Below are 23,065 nucleotides of genomic sequence, written 5' to 3'. Positions count from 1 at the left end.
TCACTTTTTGTAAGTCCCTTTTGTAAAAGTCTGCAGTTTGGCTTTAAAATCACAGTTCAACTTCAGAAACGACGTCATCTCTACTGTCAAAATGACTTCCTCTGAGTCGACACTTCATATCCGGGAAGAGAAAGAAGTCTCTTGGTGTTAAGTCCGGTGAGTATGGGGTATGGCAATATTTCATATCCTAACCCCACTGTATTTATCACGGATGCATGGGTGGAACGAACTGGTGCATTGTCTGCCAATAGTAGTACTTCTTTTGTGACCAATCCACGACGTTTCTTCTTGAGTTCTTCTTGTAACTTAGGAGATGGGAATAATAGGTACTTGTAATAGTTTGTCTCTATTGTAGGTAATCTGTTATGATGATCCTTTCACAATATCAGAACACGGAAAGCATCATTTTGCAGATAGATTTCTGCACTCGTCTCTTTTATTTGCGGGCCACGAGCGGTGTTTACATTGTTCGCTCATTTCCTTTGTTTCTGGGTCATAAAGATAAACCCGACTTTCACCCATTATCACTAGTCGTAGGAAATCATCCACCTTACAGCGACGCAACATTTCTCTTACTGTATCTTCGTGATTTCTTTCTGGAAAGGTATGAGCAGTCATGTCACCCACCGTGCTGACACTTTCTGAAGATAAGCTGGTTGTGAATGATATTTCACGTAGACTCGGTAACTCATACCTATTGCACACATAACACTTTCAGCGGTTATCCTTCCATTATGATCTTTCGAAATTCAAGGTGACATCATCAGTGAAAGATGGTCTTCCAGATCTAGAGGAGCCTGTAATGGTCACGTGTCCAGTTTGGAATTGCCCTTTCCACTTGGATACCATATCCTACAATGGACTTTTATCCCCATAGACTTCTTTCATCTCTTCGTGGATGTGCTTTGCTGATTTCCTCTGAAGATGCAGGAACTGAATGACGCTTCGTGTTTCAAGTTTGTCAGTCATTGTACCTTCAGTGATTTACATGCAAAAAAAAGAAAAGAAAAGAAAAAAAAGAAAGAAAGAAAAGAAAGGAAAAGAAAAGAAAGAAAGAAAGAGTTGTTCTAATTGGTCCAGAATATGTATGGGTAACATACAAGGACCTAAATATAAAATACATGATCCGACGGGGTTTGTAGTTCGTCACCATCTAGGTGCTTGCACGAACTTTTTGTTACCACCTCGTATATATATATATAGTAATAGTAGAATACAGTTATTTTTCATATTTCTTAACACAATTCCCTTGGCTTTGCAATTATTATTATTATTATTATTATTATTATTATTATTATTATTATTATTATTATTATTATTATTATTATTATTATTATTATTATTATTATTATTATTATTATTTGTAATACAAATATGTTTGGCGGATTGAGAAGGAAAGGTTAAAATGAGTGTGTTAATAGATAAATCCGAAAAATATTATGCCTAATAAAAAGTAAAGAAAATAGACACAGATTTAAAAATTAATATCTTTCATATTTCAACAATAATTTGTATAACGCTGGCAGTTCATCAGAGACGAGTCTTCCGAAACAAGTGTGTGACCTTGAATGCCATCCAACAGCAGAGAGTGGACGGCGAAAAGTGAACCTTGAATAAACTGACGTGCGGATTAGATATAACTAAGTGCTTATATTACAACTCACAATAACATCCTGCCTCACTGTAGATAGTGACTTCATTGCGTTTAACACTGGTGGAATAAACGTGGTAAGTACTCTGTTTTTCTTTTATAAATTTTTTTTATCAATATTTAATATCTCTGTTAACAGACACAATCTGAGGTTCGTTACATAATACGTATATACAATACACTGACACAAGAATTATTTTGGGCGTAGTTCTACATTGCAGATAATGGCGTTACATTAAACAAAGGAAATAGGCAGAGGCGCCCGAAGAAAATTTTCTAGAGGGGGGCCATCTCCATGGATGCTATATTACGTCTGGTAGACCTACTTCTGGTATGTAATATACGTGGTTTGCTATATTATGTATACATTTTCGTGAGTCAGAGGGGGGCCCGGGCCCCACCCTGCCCTTCCCTTCGGGCGCCCATGGAAATAGATACTTTACATGGTTATACCTTAACAATACCTTATACAGTATAGTTTTAAAATGTCAAGGTAATTGTTCGTAGATAAATGGATACAGTTCGTGTTCAGATTTAGATGGTTTCGCGTTCGGTGGCATGCACAGAATTTCATCAAGCAGGTTCAAGCACAGAGTCTATCCTTAGCACAGAGTCTTATAGCCTATCCTTTCAGAACTCGTGCGATTGTTCCAGTGCTGGTTACATGGTAAAACCACGTTACATGACTGATTATTGCTGCCATTTGAAATACAGGAATGCAACTAACCCTTACATAGACCAGTATGTGACACTGGTGCAAATCCCAGGGGGATGAAGGGGCATGTCCCCATCAATCTTGGAGCTAGGGCGAGTCTGTTCCCCCAATAATCCGATTTGAAATATGTTTTTGGGGATGATTTGTGTCCGATTGCCACAAAGGAAAGTGAGATGAAATTGATGCCCAGAATAACCCTCAAATCTGCCCGCCTCACAATGTTGAAGACGACCCTGCTCCCCTGATCCTCCACAGCATTGTTTTTCAACTTCATAAATATTTTGAATATAGCTAACAAAAAAAAAAAAAAAGGAACAGTTTTACCCGTCCCCTCCCTCCTAATGTTTAGACAGATTTGCGCCGCTGGTAAGCGAAACCACGTAGAAACGGGGTGTCGTTTTCTATAGTATTCCCAATATACCCACCATGAATATACCTATACATCTTTTACATCAAATATATAATGGAAGTATTAAGGTAAAACCCAGAACCCCTCTTATATTATGCCACTGCTTCAGAGACGGATCTAGAAGGTAAAAACAGGGAGGCCAGCCAGAACCCAGACTATGATAGGTATATCATGAGTTTACTATAAACTTTCAAAAATATTTAAATAATAAGCTTATATTATTTTTATGACTCAAAAAATTGGGGGACTTAGGCTCTCCGTCCGCGGGCAAGATCCGCCACTGTACAGCTTGTATTCTCTATCTAAGGGAACGGTCATTTGAGTCGGAGAAAAAATTCCATCATATCATTCTGTATAGCGAATCTTGACTGTCAAAATATAATTTTATATATCTTTAGATTTTGTTTTCTAAGCAAGGAAACTGGAAAGATAAAACCACACAAAATAATAAGGAACAACAGGCTATACAATCCGGTGATCTGACTTAAGAACTACACACACAAAATTATCAAAACATACTGATATAATAAAATAATAATAATAATAATAATAATAATAATAATAATAATAATAATAATAATAATAATAATAATAATAATAATAATAATAATAATAAAGCTGTTAGCGTACTCGCCTTTGACGTGGGTGAACCGGGTTCGATTCCCGGCAGGAGTTTATGTGGTTCGGATTTCACGTAAATTTCGTTTCACGACTCATATAACCTCGTAGCTGCAAGGAACGCTAACCAAACTCAATAATAATAATAAATGTATCTCTGGCTTTACAACAAACGAAGCGACACAGCAAAAAGACGTACATACGTATATGGGACATTCTTTAGAGGACGTGAGGAGTTGGATGACGAGACTACTTATCGACGTTCTAGCTTTCCCTATGATGATTAGGAATTTCCCCCGCGGCGGACACAGGTATCTTCAACTGTCTACGAAACGAGTTGTTTATAGGATTTAGAAGGTATTTTCCTGTGTACGCAGTACAGTGTCGATCTCATTATCATTCTTAGCAACGATATTGAGACGAAACGAGATAACTTCTTATAATTACAACTTTGAAATACTGTTATTGTACTGTTATAGAAGTAAAGTCAGGGCCGGCTCTACCATATGCGCAACATGTGCATTTGCACAGGGCAGCAAGTTTCGAAGGGCGCTAAAATATGTCAAAACTATATTATTTAACATAAATTTTATTTGTTTAGACTTCATGATGATGGTAGTTAAATTTAACAAGCTGGCCTTCTATTTGAATACTACATTCATAAATCATGTTTAGGTCGCATTAATTTAAGGTCACATGGACAGTACTAAAGCAAATGGTCAAACAAATCCCAGCACAAATTGCTTCATTCTTGTCAAATACAAGAATCCAATTCTCAAACAATAGCGAACACCTGTTAAATTTAGTCAGTTATCACAGTTTTGATGTGAAAACTAAAACAAGTTTCTTATCATTGGAAGTGAAAACAAGTTTTAAAAAAATAATAGATTTAGAAGAAAAATCAAGAAATAAAGATAAAAGAGCTAGTTGCACTGGAATTGCAAACTGATATATTGAGATTGAAGCTCGATATTGAATTTCTATAAAAAGGATTATCATCTTTCCTCTGAAAGTGTGTTTCCTTTATCTCTCACTAACATAATAGATTATTATTTAAAACAAACAGACACAATTAGATTGTTTGTAGTATTTAGGCCTTTCTGAGTACGAGTACACTTTCTCTGCCCGTCGTTGTTCATAATGAGGTAGCATACTTGAAATCGTGGCTTTTAAGATTTGTTCTTTCTGGAAAAAAGGGACGGCAAATAATGCCATTGCATGGCGCGACAAATTGCCTAGGGCTGGCCCTGAGTAAAGTAAAGCAACAATCGTTTGGAAATTTCCTACATGTTTGTCATTTTAAGTTGTATAACTATCAGTGGCGGCTCCAGAGTTCTATAAGAGAAATCACATCGGCAGTGAAAGTGAAACCAAATTTGTCTCCCTCCCTGCCTCTAGTGATTTTTCACTATGATACGTTGTTTTAATTTTGATTTGAGGTTCAAATATTGCAAAAAAAAGAAAAAGAAAAAGAAAAAAAGAAAAGAAAAGAAAGAAAAAAAGAAGAAGAAAAGAAAAGAAATAAATCTGGCATTGCATAATCCTGTTACTCAATTTTACATGTATGTGCTGTACATACACAATTATTGATCTTGATTTTAAATACATGACTCAGAAAGAAGATTTTAAGCTATTTGAGAAGTGCAAAACACTTTAGTATGTTGTTCAACATAATAAATTCAAAATATTACTTCAGATTGAATTTCTTAATTGATTCCTAAAAAATCATTCGGATACAGACCCATTAATATACATACTTAACTCTAATATAACAGTATAATTTGAAACGGTTACAAAAAAATCTAAGAAGAGTTAAAAGTTAACTAGCTTTATTTCTTCTGTATTTATAGGGATCTAATCTAATGCTACTTTATATGTTTGTGGAATTCGTTTTAACAATGAGATCTCGGAAACCTAGAAAGGTGAAGTTTCCGCTGGTACATTCCAAATTTTGTGCACATTTGCCGATTCTCATTCAACTTTTCAAAAAGCGTGCCGTTATTTTTTATTGAACGTTTTTGGGGTCATTTTGACCAATTATATTAACATTGTCCCTATGTGTTGCTAAGGTTGATATCCTTGTGTTAGACAACCAGTAGAAGAGGTACATAAAGCGGGTTGATGGGCATTGCTGACGCTTTGCTTTAATCTGAATGGCAAAATCTATTGCATGCTGACAACTTCAAAGGCCTGTAGAGACCGCAATGAGACGTATTCGGATACAGATTTAATAATAATAATAATAATAATAATAATAATAATAATAATAATAATAATAATAATAATAATAATAATAATAATAACACATCATTATACATCATTTATCACTTCTCGAAGTTTAACACAAACTCACTCCAACACCTATGTATATATTAAAATGCTTCCGGGGTTTATATGTTTATGTCTATAGCAAAATACAGCCTTCGTGAGTCCTCCTGTCCTCTATAAAGGGAGTTGCACATATATAACGAGGAAATGGTAAAGAGATTCTTGCTCGTGTTAGAGTGATGCGCTGTGTAGACAGCAAAGGTACAGCTTGTATTTATTAACATGTAAAATAGGACCATGAAAAAACTTTCGTGATGTATTGAAATTCAAGTATGCATTCGATTTCGATCGTTTCTAAACCAAATGATTAATTCATTCGATCATTCCCTTTTCAGCACTAACACCATCTTAGACCTACTGATTAATGTGGAATCTGAGTGACACGTGCAACTAAGTCAGAACACATGATCAGAGAGTGACATTAAACATAGTGCCGTAACTTACAGTATGTTGACAAATCTGTCTTGACTCAATATTAAAATAACTAAAATTTTGGTTGAGTCATTCCTCATTCGTATGCAGGAATAAATATCAATAATTCGGGCACAAGATTCGGGTCGCTGAGTGGGACATATCAACAATGGAAGATCAAAGCAGGATGCACAAAAGGTCGTTGCCCCTTTTACAGTGTAATTCCGTAACGGCTGAAACTATGGGCAAATTATTAAACACATCTTCAATTAATTTTGATGAGGAATATTTCGAGCCAAATCAAAGTGACTCCAGGATGGAGAACAGAGGAACCAACTCAAAAATTGCAAATGACAATAGGTTACCGCATTCAGAAAGTCTTCTTACACGAACCAAAGTTAGTAAAATCGGGGTCAATATGTTTTCTTGAAGCGAGGTAGAGAGTAAAACTACGAAATAACGAATAACGAGTAATGCCAAAACATTGTCATATCCTCATTTCGTCTCCTCGTCTACGCCTCGACCACGGGATAGTCATTTTCGACTTTTTCCTGCCCTGTTCCCTTTCCATCCCCCTGGTGATATGTATTTCAACTGTTTCGGAATTATACTGCAGAAATGGGAACTGACTTTATATAAACTACAGGGTAGAGAAAGGCAGAGTGTAGTTAAATTGATCAAGGTTTATCCACGATCTTTCACCATTAATCATTTTCATAAATTTTAACATTAACATTACTATATTACAAAACAATTATATATATAAAACAAATCAGTAATACAGGTGACTGGAATTAGAGATGTGCATGAGACAAGATTTGAAGCTGTCTTGTCTCGAAAATGTGCTGTAAAAGCGATGTCTCGACTCGAAAAATGTATATTTGTCTATTGGAAGAGCTGTCTCGACTCGAATTTTGTCAGGAAAATTCTGTCTCGACTCGTCTCGTGCGCATCCCTAACTGGAATGTAGGTCTGCGCCTAAAGATATGAAATCCTCAATTGATTTTAAGAAAGAGAAAGGAGAGAGGGAGAGAAAGAGACCCTTACTTGTTTCTGCAATGCTAGAAAGTGAAGTAGTAACATTTAATTCACGACCCGCTCGGGAGAGTAATACTCCCGGAAGTACCTTTTTTCGCGCGCTACTCTAGCCAGCTGTTTTACGCGCTATCCTAGTCAGTTGTTTTTAAGTTCGTCACAAAATCTATATCATTTAGTACAAGGGGAACAAAACGAGCCTTATATCATGGAGTACAAGGGCAACAAAACGAGCCCTGCGGGGCTTCTAACCCGTTCCTACTACTACTACTACTACTACTACTTATCTGCACAAAAGTAAGTAAATCACATTTTTGAGTATTATTTTCGTATTATTTTAATTTAAAAAGTGTTATAATAATGTAAAAAAAAAAGTTTAAAAAAAGTTTCCTCGGGCCGGGTTTGAACTCACGCCAAAAGAGATTTTCGTTATTAGCATATAGCGCTAGCCCACTCGGCCACGAGGATCGACAACAACCCTCTGAATTCTGCTATTTGAATGCAACGTGGCAAGACATAGATAACGCCAACCAATCAGAATTGTGTTTTCCGTTCCTACTTCCGGGAGCATTACTCTCCTGAGCTAGTCCTTTTAATTCATAGATATTGCGTTGATTTCCATTCTGCCATTTTGGTCCCTTGAAATTAATTTGTGTTAAAACGGTCAGCTAAGGAAACTTTTAATTTAGGCAGAACAATGTGGCTACTTATGAGTTCCTAATATGTTTCACTTTTGTCAGATAATGACCACAAGTTGTGATGCACTGTATTCTACATAATAAAGCTAATTGCCATTCATTTCTTTTTCTTTGTTAACAGCAAAACAATGCCCATCGACCTGTATTTCGTAGAACTGAGTCCTCCTGCCAGGGGTGCTTTACTTACGATTCGCTCTTTGAACCTGGATGTGAACCTTAAAAATGTAGATCTTTTGAAAGGTGAACATCTAACGGAGGAATTTTTAAAGGTATGTATTTATAAGTAAGTATTTACAGAGTTGTTCCGGTTTTTATGCTTTTCAAGTGGTTAGAGGAGAAAATGGTTTAAGACACGGAAAAGTGTTAATTGGGGAAATTGGGAAGGAGCTCCAAAAAGTTTCACGCCACCCTGTATATATTTCATAATTTCATCATGGACAAATGTTAAATGGGACAGTTCACAACATTGGCTTAATAATGTTATCAGTGTTTTAGACTGTTGTAACGTTATCTGTTCTTCTTCTTCTCTTCATTCAGTAGTTCAGCATGAACTGTTATCATTTCTTGATGTAGGTTTGAAAGTTGCTCAGCAACTGACAGAGGATCAGGATAGGCCTTCAAAGCAGTGATGCCAACCTGAAACGTTATAATATCCCATCTCGACAGATAGAAATCCCCATTTTCCTCTTGAATTTCCCACGCTATACTATTAAATTTTCTATACTTAAGAAAACATGAACGACGAAATTAGTCTATATCAGCAATTTTCTTCAATAAATGAGTGAATAGTCAAAAAAAATTCCGATCGATTACGTTTATCAAACAGCTTATAAATGCATATTTTCCTTAATTGAAAGAGACAGGTGAAAATGCTGATGAAAGTAAGTACGTTTTGTTGTGAGTTTAATACTGTATTTCCAGCACGCTTTTGTGCCATAATCTCCTATTGAAAGTAATCAAACTATTGTGCTGCCAAAATACCTTGAGCCGTGGCAAAAATGCAAACTAATGCTCACACCCACGAGTTGAGCCAATAAGAGTTCAGATGTTGCTAAAGGAGAGAGTCTTAGCGAAAGGGAGTGAAATTCCTTCAGCCGACAGCAGCGCCGGGACGGAAGACTAGGTGTCAAGTCAATGTGATATATCTATAGATAAACTTCATTCTCCAGTCATTTCTTATGGTACGTTTTGGAAGTTGACGTTTCTCGTTTTACCTTCTTGCGTTAATTTTGTTCTGCCTTTCACCTATTTTTTTACAAATAATAATAATAATAATAATAATAATAATAATAATAATAATAATAATAATAATAATAATAATACCAGAGTACAATTAACGTTCCTTGGCACGTTTTTTTTTTTTGAGATTCATAAGTCACTACATAAATGACTTTAACACTCATATACATTTTATAGTAACTAAACTTGACCATTAATATTAGTTTCAAGTTTATTGGAGATTCATTTGTGTATTACTCGCTCATAAGACAATTTTGTTGCTGTCAATGAAATAGATATATGAAAAATCCCATAAATCCAGCTAGTTTTTACAGAATTCCCTTTATCCCAGAATTCCCTTTCGAGCAATCATTTGTCAAAAAATCGCTCAATATGGGATTTTTCCACGGGTTGGCATCACTGCTTCGTAGAACAACAGAACTGCAAACCGAGAAAATTTTTACGTGAATTCAATGTAGTGGAATCTGATAGGACACACCGCGAGATCTTGCTGTTATGCTAGAGATAGACATAACCTGGCGTAAATAATGGGAAATTACAAGTTTATAAACGTAAAATTAAGGATTTTAATACATTGGAAATACAGGAAAATTGAAGGGACTTTTAAAAAATGTAGAAAATGGGGAAACGTTAATTCAAGAACGTAAAAGAGGATAATACTATAGATTACTTTAGAATGTATCCAGTGTGTTTGTTCCAGTCGCACTTCCGGGGAATGAGTGGTAACACCTTCCTCCGAAACAAAAGTAAATTAAATTGATAGTACGTGTGACTCTTGTGCAGCTTACGTTCTTTATTAAATAGTATCCTAGTGCAGCACCCTCATATTTTGTCTTTGCTCCGCCTAGAACAAAATTTTCTCAAAGTAAGCCGGAATCTTGATACATCTTCCTTCTTGATTCAAAATAAAGTAAGAAATTTCAAATCGTAATTGGATAATATGAACTGCAAGTTACGTAAGACTACCAACTTTATATTATGTGGATTACAGTGATTGTTGTTACAAATGGAGATGACGTATAAACTAATCTTCAACTAAAGCTTTGTTCTCACACAGGCACTAGTCTGGAGCTTGGAACACGTTAAGGCATCTAAGGTTTGACTCAGTGGCGGATCCAGAGGGGGATCGCCCCCCCCCTAGAAGAGGAAAGTTGTTTTAATTTTATATATAAATGAAACCCTTCCCAGAGTTTGGAGCTCTTAAAAGTAGCTCTAAGTAGCAGTATTACAACCCACCGTCCCCCAGAAGTCCGTCCTGGATCCACCCTGGTTTGACTTCTACTGTGTTGTAGTCGTTAATAGACATGCGCACGGGACAAAATTTGTGGCTATCTCGTCTCGAAAATGTGCTGTAAAAGTGATGTCTCGACTCGAAAAATGTATATTTCTCTATTCGAAGAGCCGTGTCTCGACTCAAATTTTGTCAGGAAAATTCTGTCTCGACTCGTCTCGTGCGCATCCCTAGTCGTTAAAATGCTACAAATACGAATTTTCAACAGATAATTATTAATATTGCTCAGAAGGGAATTAAGTATTGAAGAATATGTGCGTTTATGGGGGAAGTAATTATTTAGTTTAATATTCCACGGTTACATGCTGTATAGACCAAAGAATATAGAAAATAATTCAAATGAATGATGGAAAAAGATGAAATGAAGAGAATGAGGGAAAACGACAGATCTCCAAGAAAACCCATTGATGCTGTATAGTCCACTACCAGACGTGTACCCAGAATCTTTTCTTAGGAGAGGTCTAAGCTACGGGAAGATTCAATACTACAATCCACTACGTCTATTGTAGCTTTGAACGGGTATTATTTTGCACCAGAAACGACGATACGTAATTGTAAAATACTTCCATCTATAGAAAAAGAAAATGATAGAACTGATTGTTTTTTTTTTATAAGAGAAAGAGTACAGATGAAGTACAAAATCCAATTTTCATGTTAGAGTAATCATTTCCTTGTTAAACAAGTATAGTTTATTGAGAAAGTGTACAAATGTATGTTAAATTTTCGGGAACAATCTGGAACCGGTAGACTTCGTGGGTGCACCTCTGTCCACTGCAAACTCATGGCCTGGGATTGAACTAGGAACCCCTTGCACTAGTTCTCTATGATTGAGCAGCTATGTTCTGGTATGTGAAAGTGATTCTTAGCAAAAGATTAAGTGTAATCATAGATTGTTGGTTGAAGACTTAAAAAAAAAGGAAAAAGAAAAAAGAAAAGAAATTAAAATACAAAATAAAACTATAATGCGAAAAGGAAAACTACAAATATGGAAGCTCCAGAAACAAACAGTGAGAAACAAGTTCAGAGAAAAGACGAGTTCCCAAATTCTAAAACTTGAAGTCAAATCGGCAGAGAAACAGTATAAGACATTTAATGAAACTGATAAATTAGGAAACAGAGGAAACATGTAGAAGGATATCCGGGAGGAGAAAAGGAAACAAGATGGAGGACTGATAGCATTCCATAGGAAATGAGATATTAGAACTAACTAGTTCATATTATCTTTAACTAGAAAACTAATTACTGAAAAAAAGCAACGTTTATTTTAAAATAATAACTGTGTGATAGTTTCGCGAATTAACTAAACATATTGGGTTTAACAAACATTGTAACAACAAGATAGGGTTGCATCTAAATATAACAGGGTCCTGGAGGATGGTCTCCCTGATTGGCTGGTCAAAACGGATTCGGCCAATCATAACAAAAGTTGACAAAAGTGAAACTAAACACAACAAATTCATTTCCCTCCCTGTACGATAGAAAACAGCTACAAATTAAGCCTTTCCAGTAACTTGCGTGACCGTTCGTCAATTTGAAGTCCTGCATTTCAATTCATAACACAGCTCTGCTCTTTTTCAATCAATTTGTCCTCCTTCGACTTTCTTATTAACGTCCTTTGTTCCAGTCCTAACACTTCAATTAATATTATGTCCTGTGTCCCTCACGTGCTTAAAAATGGCATTTCTTTCTCTTTTTAATCTCACATAATTTTGGTGTTGTTTTAACCGTTCTTTTAGTTTGTTCCCCATTTCACTATTATATAACAACTATTACAATCACTATACCTTATCTTGTAAACCACTTCTCTTCTTTCCATGAGATCCTCTCGGCTTTCTTCCTTTTCTTCTTTTTCCAGGTGTGTAATACGTTCCAATAGTTTCCTACTCCCTTTCCTCTACGTAGAAACGTTCCCTTTTCTCTTTAGTGTTCTCTTAATTATCTCCGTGTCTTCCCCAATACGTTCTATTCCCCACCATGTCTTCTTTCCTTCCTCTTTATCTTCTTCTTCTTCCTTATTTTCCTCCTTTTTACTATTCTGGTCCTTTCTTCTTATACTTTCCATCCTTAGCTTTTCTTTATCATATCCGTTGGTCTTCAATTGGCTATGAAATTCCTCTATATCTTCTTTTGCCTTCCTTCTGTCACTACTAATCCACATGATCCTACCTTTCATATTGTCTATGAAGTTTCTCTTTGTTGATGGATCAACATCACTCCTTTTATGACAAAAATTCCCTGATGGACATTTCTTCTGGAACCATTTTGTGATCAACTCGTTACAAGCAAAAGTTTGATGTTTGATTATAGAAGACATCCGCAATGCCCTGGCATCATAACGATAAGTTCAAGTTAGCTAATCTTACATGCATCTGAAAAAGTTATTAACAATAACTCTTCACGAGATAAGTGAATTATTTTGTTTGTTATTCCAGAAATATTATGTACATATTTCAGGGAAATTTATGCAATTTTTTCGTTACTAAATAGATTGCGGGGGCATAAAGAATGAGATACACCGTGCAGTGCACTTCTGGGGAAGTACTACACTAAACTTTCTATTCCTATTTCTTAAATTAAATTACAAATCACGTCACACTGAGTAATTATTACTGGAATATTTATTTATGAAATACTAGCGTCAATTGCGCGCTTCACTGGGTTAAAATAGAAACAATTAGTAATGTTTCCTTAGTCAGTCATAAAGTAAATTAATAATAATAATAATAATAATAATAATAATAATAATAATAATAATAATAATAAATGAATAAAAACAAAGAAAATATGAAAAATCAAAAAAATAATAAATAGGTCTAATCTATGTAAATAAAAATTAAATATTACTATTGTGGGCTGAATTTGGATTTAAACAGCATCCGAAGTGTCACGGTTCATCTCACCGACACCGAAAACTTTGGATTCGACACTAATATCGGTCATTTTCAATCATTTATATATATATATATATATATATATATATATATATATATATATATATATATATATATATATATATATATATATATATATATATATATATATATATCCACCTCCCCCTTCCTTAAGTTACACTGTGAAAGTGAAACGACAAAAACTATCCTAGGCCCGAACCTCATCTATGTTGAAAATTTGATCGAGATCGGTCGGGTGGTTCAAGAGTTATTAAGTTACCGACATAGTCACTTATTATATATATATAATATAGGGTGAACGGTAACTATGTGGACAAACTTGGACGGGTGATAGTACATCTAAAAAGAACCAAAAACTAGTCCTAGTGAATATGAGAGAAATTCCGTCCCATTTAGGAGTGCCAGAATGTCGAAAGTGTGGGAACATGAACTTCAGAGGCCAACAGCTTAAAAACAATGTATAGTAGAGAGTGCGATTAAAAACATCACTTAGAAAGTCATACCTACTCTATTGAAAAATGCATGTTTGAAAACGCAGCTATGCGTGCGCACGGGATTCCCCAAAGAAACGAAGGGATTCCCGGACATGCTGTAAAGGAAAGAAGTGGCACACGTTGTTAATCCCGTGCGCACACGTAGCTGCGTTTTCAAACATGCACTCTTCAATAGAGTAAGTTTTTTTTTTTTTTTTTTTTTGTGACGTTTTTAAGCCACTCTCTACGATGTATTGTTTGTAAACTGTTGGCCTCTGAAGTTCATTTTCCCACACTTTCGACACTCTGTCACTCCTAAACGGGATGGAATTTACCCCATGTTTAGTAGGACTTTTTTTCTTCTTTGTAGATGTACTATCATCCGTCCAAGTTTGTTTAGATAGATAGATAGATAGATAGAAATGAGCAAAATTCTAATAAAGTTTTTCGGACAAAATTCACCTTATCAATAAACCATATTTTGGGAGATTATTCAGAAAGAAATGAATTGATTGGTTGTTCAGAAAGAATTGAACCTTTTTCTAGGATTAATGAAGAAGTGCTTATTAAGAAAACACGAAGAAAATCAATCATTAGAGTCACTTTCGAGAAAATTGTCGTAACATACCTACGTTAACATGTAAAAAAAAAAAAAAAAAAAAAAAAAAAATGCTATGTCGTTTTCGAGTAAATCGATATTTTCAACTTTTTTCTCCTTAATTCTGTCACCATTTCATTTCATTTTTAGTTGTTAACTTTTAGTAACATGTGACAATTGTAGCTGTAAATAAATTTATTTTGAAAATGCGAAGAAAATTATTAAAACAGTGTTCAAGCAAATTGTTCGGACAAAATTCACCCCATTAATAAACTATTCCTTCTGTAATTTTGCGGGAAAGTAAATTTTATATAGGGTAGTTAATAAAATAACCATCCATGATATATGAACAAAATTCCCTGAAACATTTTTGAAAAAGAAAAAAATAGTTGAAGAAAATCGGTCAACTACCACATTTATTTATTTATTTATTCTGAAATTAAAAGAGAGGATATAGAAAATAGTAAAAGGGGAAAAGGCAACAGCGTGGTCAGAATTCAATACAAATTTGGAAACGGTCACTGAAGGAAGCAGGAAAATGGTGGGTTAACTTAAAGAAAGAAAAAAAAAAAAGCAAATGAATGAACACTAAAATATATACAAGTACGTAGATTCTTATATATCTTTCTGGGAGAAGTATAAATTTTATTAAATACTTCAATATTTTCGAAGTATACATGTAGAATGGCTAATTTCTTATTAATAATTAAACTACAATTTATTATAAAGTTCTATTAATATTAATGTTGTATTAATTGATAAAATAGCATGGTTCATTTAACTTACGTCATTTGCTGCTGTTCTTTGTAGATGAACCCACAACATACGGTACCTGTGTTAGATGACAATGGATTCATTATCTGGGACAGGTAAATTTACTTTTGCATTACGTTTGTAGTCATGTTATTATTATTATTATTATTATTATTATTATTATTATTATTATTATTATTATTATTATTATTATTATTATTATTATTATTATTATTATATGTGTTTATTTTTTGTATAAAAAATAAGTTTAATCTCTTAGGAGTAGGATTAGGCATCAATGGCCATGTGAGCCCGTCACATATGAAAGAAATAAATGAAATCTTTGAGTTTTACGTCCCACGGTTATGCTGGTTAGGCTAAAGGAGACGGTGATGATGAGAGATGAGTGAAATGGTGGAATGAAGAAAGTGGGAGGAAACAGGAGAACCCCAAGAAAACTCACGAGTACGGTGTTTGTCCACCACAAAGTCCACACGGCGCGAGCTTGGATCGAACCAGGGATCCCAAGCACCGGAGGTGAACGCTCTACCATCGCACCCCCACATATGACAGATGACGTCCCTCTGCGATTACACTATCCGAGGAAAAGGAAGGAAGGAAGCGGCCTGTGATCTATATATTAGGTACCATCCCTACATTTGCCTGGTGTGAGTGAGGAAAACCCAAGAAAATCTCACTTAGGATTGCTGACCTAAAAACGCTTTTACACTTTTTCGACCGAGTGAAGTTTAATTTCTTACTGGACTCCATAAATGACTGAAAACTAAGATTTTTTTTCGTACAGTCTAATTGTTTATTGCATTTGGTTAAAAACGAGCTTACTTTAAGACGATATAGAAATATATGTTGTCAATAATACTTAATAGTTTATTTGAAATGAAACTTTTTTTTTTCTTTTAGCAGCTGTCTTAAGCCATTTCTTTTAAAATTTCAGTTCACAACTCTACTATGATTATATGCCCCCCGCGTAGCGCAGTAGCTAACTCTCTCGCCTTTGGTGTGAGCGGTCTTCCAGGTACGATTCCCGAAGTGGACACTTGGTCGAAAAGTTATAAAAGATTTTTCAACCCACCCATCCTGGGTGAAATTTCTCCTGGGTTTTCCTCATTGATAACAGGTCATAATGACCCCAACGTGCTTCTTTCCTTCTTTCCCCAGTTCCCTGAGTAGCGTGACTGGCGAGGAACATCGTCCTTCATATCTGATGGGCTTAGATAAGCCATAGATGCCAGTGCTGACCACAAATATTATTACTAACCTATCCTACTATACTCATAATTGATAAGGCATTATGATTGAATAGTATCGTAAATGTATATTAAAAGGTACATTACACGTTGAAACTAAACTAAAATAGAGATAAAATTAAAAGTTGTTTTCAACTGTCATATCAAATGCTCTCTCCTACAAATGTATATAAGACACTTGCTTTTGCACTAATATTTTTAGAAGTAGTATGTTCGTCATGTAAGGAGAAATTAAACAAAAATACTGTAGATACCTAGATATAATCTCCTAGTTAACAGTATATATTTTTCACATATAGTACATACAGTACAGTACAGTATTTTTCACGTACAGTACATAATATATGTATTCTAGTAGAACAGACATTATTAATTGCATCAGATTGACAAGAAACTACATACGAAATGCTATCAGAAAGTTTCGAGACTAGTTCTGTTTACAAGAAAGTATTTTATTTATCTACGTTTACACATTATTACCTTTAAAATAGTCACCTTGTATAGCAATTCAGTGCTCCCAGGGTTTCTGTCACTCCTGGAATATTTCCTGAAAGTCGAAGTGTGTTAAGAACCTTCTGCGATTCGCACTGAATCTCCGCAATAATGTCCAAAGGGTGATCTTTGAGCTGGATCTTCAAATTCGGGAAGGTGGCGAAGTCCGCAGCAACCAAGTCTGGCGTTCGCTCGTTGTTCTAACTTGCTGTCCATGATGAAATCGGAGACATTGTAGTGTACGTGCTCATAATATATAGCACCAGCTGCGCAGCTCCCGATGTACACAGGACGATGTATTTCGGAACATTGACTTATGGAAGTTGGTACTTTCTGTTCCTGTGTGTTCAGCCTTGTGCTACCATCTGTTGGCAAGCTACAGAACTAGTCTCGAAAACTTTTTGACACAAGCTCGTATATATCAGTCAAAATATATTCTTTAGACAATGTTTTAACTGAACAGAAAATAAAGTAAGATTTAATGATAACTTTGGGCTTTATCTCATTAAAATTTAAGAGTTAATTATAATTTTGGACTTTATCTATTAAAGTTTAAGAGTTAATGATAATTTAAGACTTTAGCTCATTAAAGTTTGAGAGTTAATGATAATTTCGAATTTTATCTTATTAAGGTTTAAAAGATAATGATAATTTTGGACTTTATCTATTAAAGTTAAGGAGTTAATGATAATTAAGGACTTTAGCTCATTAAAATTTGAGAGTTAATGATAATTTCGAATTTTATCTTATTAAGGTTTAAAAGATAATGATAATTTTGGATTTATCTATTAAAGTTTAAGAGTTAATGATAATTTAAGACTTTAGCTCATTAAAGTTTGAGAGTTAATGATAATTTCGAATTTTATCTTATTAAGGTTTAAAAGATAATGATAATTTTGGACTTTATCTATTAAAGTTTAAGAGTTAATGATAATTTAAGACTTTAGCTCATTAAAGTTTGAGAGTTAATGATAATTTCGAATTTTTTCTTATTAAGGTTTAAAAGATAATGATAATTTTGGACTTTATCTATTAAAGTTTAAGAGTTAATGATAATTTTTTACTTTATCTCATTACCCTTAATATTTCGTGTCATGTTGCTGGCGTCACGATGAAGAGGTTGAAGAAAGTATGCTTCAGTATCTATTTCACCGTAGAAGGGTGGCATTGTTTTTGTTTAGTATCAATGTTTGAGATAAAAAAAATCGTTTTTGTCGAAAACTTTTCATGAGAATTCATCTGAAGCTTGTCGTTTTATTTAGGCTGATGTGATATTTCGGCTGATATATGCTTCATTTTTTTGAACAATATTTTAGTTAAACAGAAAATAACATTTTACGAGTTAATTGTAACCATAATCTCATTAATCATACTCCGTACTCTGATCTTCTTGGTGTCACGAAGGAGAGTTTGATGAGCATGTGTGATGAGTGTCAGTTTCATTATCCTATAATAGGTGAAGTGGTTCTCGTAGAGTATCAAATTTAAGGTTTTCAAGAAGAAAAAAGTTTCTTCTATTTTCTTTAAAAACTACATATGAGATTTTACTCTTTTGTTCAGCTGAATGATGTTTATCAATTAATATATATATATATATATATATATATATATATATATATATATATATATATATATATATATATATATATATATATATATATATATATATATAATCTTTGGATATTTTTTCGTTGGTTCATTCCCGTTGTGCCTACTTCCCGTTGTGCCTACTCTTTCGAGACGGGGAATTATGTGCAGGGAGGAATTTTTGTAGGGAATATTTCTTTAGTATTTCTAAAAGCTTCTGTAAAAACAACCACCACCTCTACAAGTTTCATCATACATGGAAAATTGGTTGACTCAGTTGCAAGAATGTTAGACATTGTATGTGAAACAAACATTAAAAAAAAAAAAAAAAAAAAAAAAAGATCTAATATCAAGCAATTTCAGAACAAAATTTTATTTGGGTTTCCAGTAGTTTACCTCCAGCATGCTAAGACTTGCAGTACTAAAAAATGCCACAGTTCACATCCCCAAGACATGTCTGGCCAACTATTAAACAAACAACGCAAGAGGATGCATAAGGCGGCCTTTAAAAAGAGTGTTTGTCTCCATCATATCTCTTTCCTCGAATTGATTGATTCAGTTGCCAGTAACCCGTTTGACATTGTATCTGAAACGAACACGAAACAGACTTACTTCGGGCTAATATCAATTCATTTCAATATGATATTTGTATTTTGTATTCCTGCTATTTACATTGACAATATAAATATGAAAATAGAAGTATGTATGATATTATGGCATATAGTATAGAATCACGTATAGAAGACAAATCAGCTGATAAGGTGATGCCGAAAAAGTAATTTTAATGTAGGAGACTAAGACCCTTTCTTAAGGGCCCCCTTATGCATCCTGTTGCATTAGCCCTATTTGTTTAATATATGGCCATCAAACATGTCTTAAGGATGTGAACTGTGGCACATTTTACGTACTATGAGTCGTAGCACGTTGGAGATGAAATACTGGAAAACCGAATAAATTTTTTTTGTGAAATGACTTGATATTAGACCGAAGAAACTTCGTTTTATGTTCGTTTTCGTTTCAGTTTCAATGTCAAACTGTTTTTTTTTTTTCAACTGAATCAATTTTCCATTTTCCTGTAGGAATTAAAAAGAAATAATATTCATATTTACTAAAGTAGATGCAAACAACCCTGCTAATAACAGAACTATATCCCAGCAATTTTTCCCAGAAGAAAAAGTAGAATAACATCTAAAATTTATGATGAAACTTGAAGAAATAGTTATTCTTCTTACATAATTTCTTAGAATTACGAAACAGATTATTGCGAATGCAAGACAAAACCCATGGAAAATTTCTGATAAAACTGACAAAATTCAAGGAACAGAATCATAGTTGCAGTTTAATAAAGAGATTTTTTTTTTTCAGCGGCCATGAATCTAAAATGTTATATATAATTCTTCACTTTATTGAAATAACATTTTCTAAATACTGAAAACCCAACGAAACACATAAGACTGTTATAGTAATCAGATGCGTAGCTAGAGGGGAACGAGCGGGGCTGTTGCCCTGAGCGCTAATAGTAGGGGTCGCCGAACAAGCAAGAAGAAATAAAAAATATGGGAAGTCAGTAAACGACGCGTCGCCCTGAAAACGTATTGGCGTCCGATTAAATCAATATTGTTAGTTTGCAAAGAAATAGATATGATAAAAATTTTCTTGCTTGCTCCGCTCGCAACATAAACGTTTCAATAAGAATCACAACAAGCTTTTACTTATTACGTTAAAAAGTTATTATATATGATTTGTTAGTGTCAGTGTGATAAGCAAGGTGCCTAGTAATGACTTATAGTCTACACAGGAGTGTTTTCAAAATCAGAAACGGTCAAAGTATGAAATACGTGTTCGGCGTTTTGTTGGTGATGAGTTTGCTTAGATAATCACGCTTCTCTACCCAATCGGATTACTCACGACGGTGAGAATGAAAACTCTGAGAAATTCGCAAAGAAGGCTCCTTCTGAATTTCCATTACATTTCACAGAATATTTTTACCGTAAAATAATCGAAATTAAAATGCTATTTGTGTGGTCACATACAGAATAAAATCACAGATATTTACGATTATTAGGAAGGCTGGAACCACGTGTAATAGGCTTGATGGCTTACATAGATGTGGTTGCATACTGTTTACATTTTGAACAACGATTATGAGATCTTTATTTAAATTACATTGGGTATATTGACGATATGTGGTATTTAGTATTTACATTGACAGTATAAATGAAATGAAATGAAATTTTTAAGTTTTACGTCCTACGGTAATGCTGGCTAGGCTAAAGGAGACGGTGATGATGAGAAATGAATGAAATAGTGGAAAGTAGGAGAAAACGGTAGAACACCGAGAAAACCAACGCACACGGTGTTTGTCCACCACAAAGCTCACCTGGCTCGAGCTGGGATCGAACCATGGACCCCATGCACCAGAGGTGAACGCTCTACCCCTGAGCCATTGCGGTCCCATTTTTTTCTTTTTTTACAATATAAGTACGACATATTGCGTGTAATACAGAATCATGTATAGAGGACAAAGCACCTGATCATATATAGAGGTGATGCCGGAAAAAGATCTGTGATGTAGAAGACAAAGGCTTTTTTTAGAAAAAGAAAAGAGACCGAATTATGCATCTTCTTGCATTGTTTGTTTAATATATGGCCAAATATATTTTGAGGATGTGAACTGTAGCACCTATTACGTACTGCGAGCCTTAGAATGTTGGAGATGAACTACTGGAAAACTGAATAAAATTTTGTTGTGAAATGACTTGATATTAGACCGAAATAAGTTTATTTTCTTGTAACTGAATCAATTAATTTTCCATTTCTCTGTAAGTATTAAAAAAACACATCTCTACTAAAGTAGACGTGAATAACGCTGCTAATAACAAAACTGTACCTAGTCATTTTTTCTGAGAAGAGCAAGTAAGATAACATTTAAAATATATGATGAAATTTAAAGGAATAGTTATTCTTCTTACAGAATCTATTAGAATTACTAAAGAAAAAATCCCTAGAAAAGATCCCTCCCTGCACAGAATTCCCCGTCTCGAAAGAGTAGGCAGAACGGGAAGTAGGCACAACGGGAATTACCGTTCTGCCTACAGATAAGATCATTAAAAATATTTTCTACAAAGTGCTGGAGGGCCTGTAGGCATAACGGGAAGTAGGCACAACGGGAAGACACCGTCTGTTAAGTCCGAATAATATTGTCAAACTCATATCTGTCACGCTACAACAAAAATTTCTATCATGGCTCTGAATAAAATATACACGAGAAGAAACTATAGTTAGTGTTTTCGACGGTTAAAACCATTTTCAAGTGAAAGAGGACAGAAAATACGTAAAAATGAATAAAAATACAGGGTGCCCATAAATGTTTACCCTGATTATAGTACTTAAAACAGTCATATCAATAATACTAATTGTACGTATATTTTTTGTTACAGGTACACACAGAAGTCATAAAATTTCACTATGATTGTGTTACATACACCAGCTTTGTCGCTTTGGCCTCGCTGTAGGAGACGGCACCACGTGTTGTATGTCTTGTAGAAACGAAATCACCAATAATAGTGCAGCGAATGTTTTACACACGGTAGGAAGGCACCATCTAATGTGAAGTTATTTAAGTCAATTACTGTGGCGAATTCATCTATGATGTTTCAATCCTTGCACAGCCTCGTCAGAAGCAGATGGCCTGTTGCTCCTTGTCGCTTCTTAACGGGCTCCGTTGCCTAAAAAAAATCAGAACATCCAAGAATTAATTAACTTTACATCAGGTGGTGTCTTTCCATCATGTGCCCGAAACATTCGCTCACAAATATTGGTGATTTCGAATCTGCAAACCATATAACATATTGCTTCTTTTTCTACAGGAAAACCACTTTGAAGTCACAGCGCTTCTAGCTGCAAAAGTGATGTGTATGAGACAGCTATAGTAAAACTTCATGAATTCAATGTGTACCTGCAATGATAAGTGCATAGTTAGTACCATTAATTTGTTATAAACGACTACAATAAGGGTAGGCATTTATGGACACCCTGTATATTGACATACGCTTATATAGATTTTCAAATTAACTTTTTTTTTTGTTAATTTTGTATTACATATGTTTATGCATTTCAGTCACGCTATCAGTTCGTACCTTGTGACGCAATACGGGAAGGATGACTCGCTTTATCCTAAAAACCCAAAAATACGAGCAGTCGTTGATCAGAGACTGCATTTTGATACAGGCGTACTCTTTGTCAGAATAAGGGAAATATTTGTAAGTAAATTTAATTTTCATTTATGTTTTTCAACTTCTTAATTTTATTTTACTTCGATTTTAAAGCTCTTTACTTCTTATAGAGCTGTTAATAGTGTGAAAATTCTGAATAACGGACATTAACGGAAGATGAAAAGTGTCAGTTACAGAAAAATTATATAAATTTAGATTACTCACAGCTAATGTAGTAATATTGCACAGTAATTGTAATAGTTATAAATGTAAACATACGCTAATATTGAAAAAAATGTTCTCAGTGTTCGAATTACTGCGAAGACAAGGGAGAAAATCCCTCTCTGTAAAGAAACCAAATTATCGCTGGGGA

The 23,065-nt window shown here is 34.4% G+C and overlaps 1 protein-coding gene across 1 annotated transcript in view; it reads left to right on the top strand.

Annotated features, from left to right (window-relative positions):
- The first annotated feature begins 1,571 nt into the window (after positions 1–1,571).
- The window catches only part of LOC145663142 (glutathione S-transferase 1-like), a 28,419-nt gene continuing 6,925 nt past the window's right edge, over positions 1,572–23,065 (top strand). Inside the window, exons 1-4 of the mRNA XM_081729458.1 lie at positions 1,572–1,728; positions 7,987–8,134; positions 15,189–15,247; positions 22,599–22,740. Of these exons, the coding sequence (XP_081585584.1) occupies positions 7,994–8,134; positions 15,189–15,247; positions 22,599–22,740 (342 nt within the window). The 5' untranslated portion in view covers positions 1,572–1,728; positions 7,987–7,993. The remainder of the gene's footprint in view (positions 1,729–7,986; positions 8,135–15,188; positions 15,248–22,598; positions 22,741–23,065) is intronic.

The sequence above is a fragment of the Thermobia domestica genome, chromosome 10, assembly GCF_964235325.1.
Source record: "Thermobia domestica chromosome 10, izTheDome1.hap1.1, whole genome shotgun sequence".
Classification (NCBI taxonomy): Eukaryota; Metazoa; Arthropoda; class Insecta; order Zygentoma; family Lepismatidae; genus Thermobia; species Thermobia domestica.
Note: the sequence above shows the minus strand (reverse complement) of the source record. Positions and strands in the feature narration are given on the sequence as shown.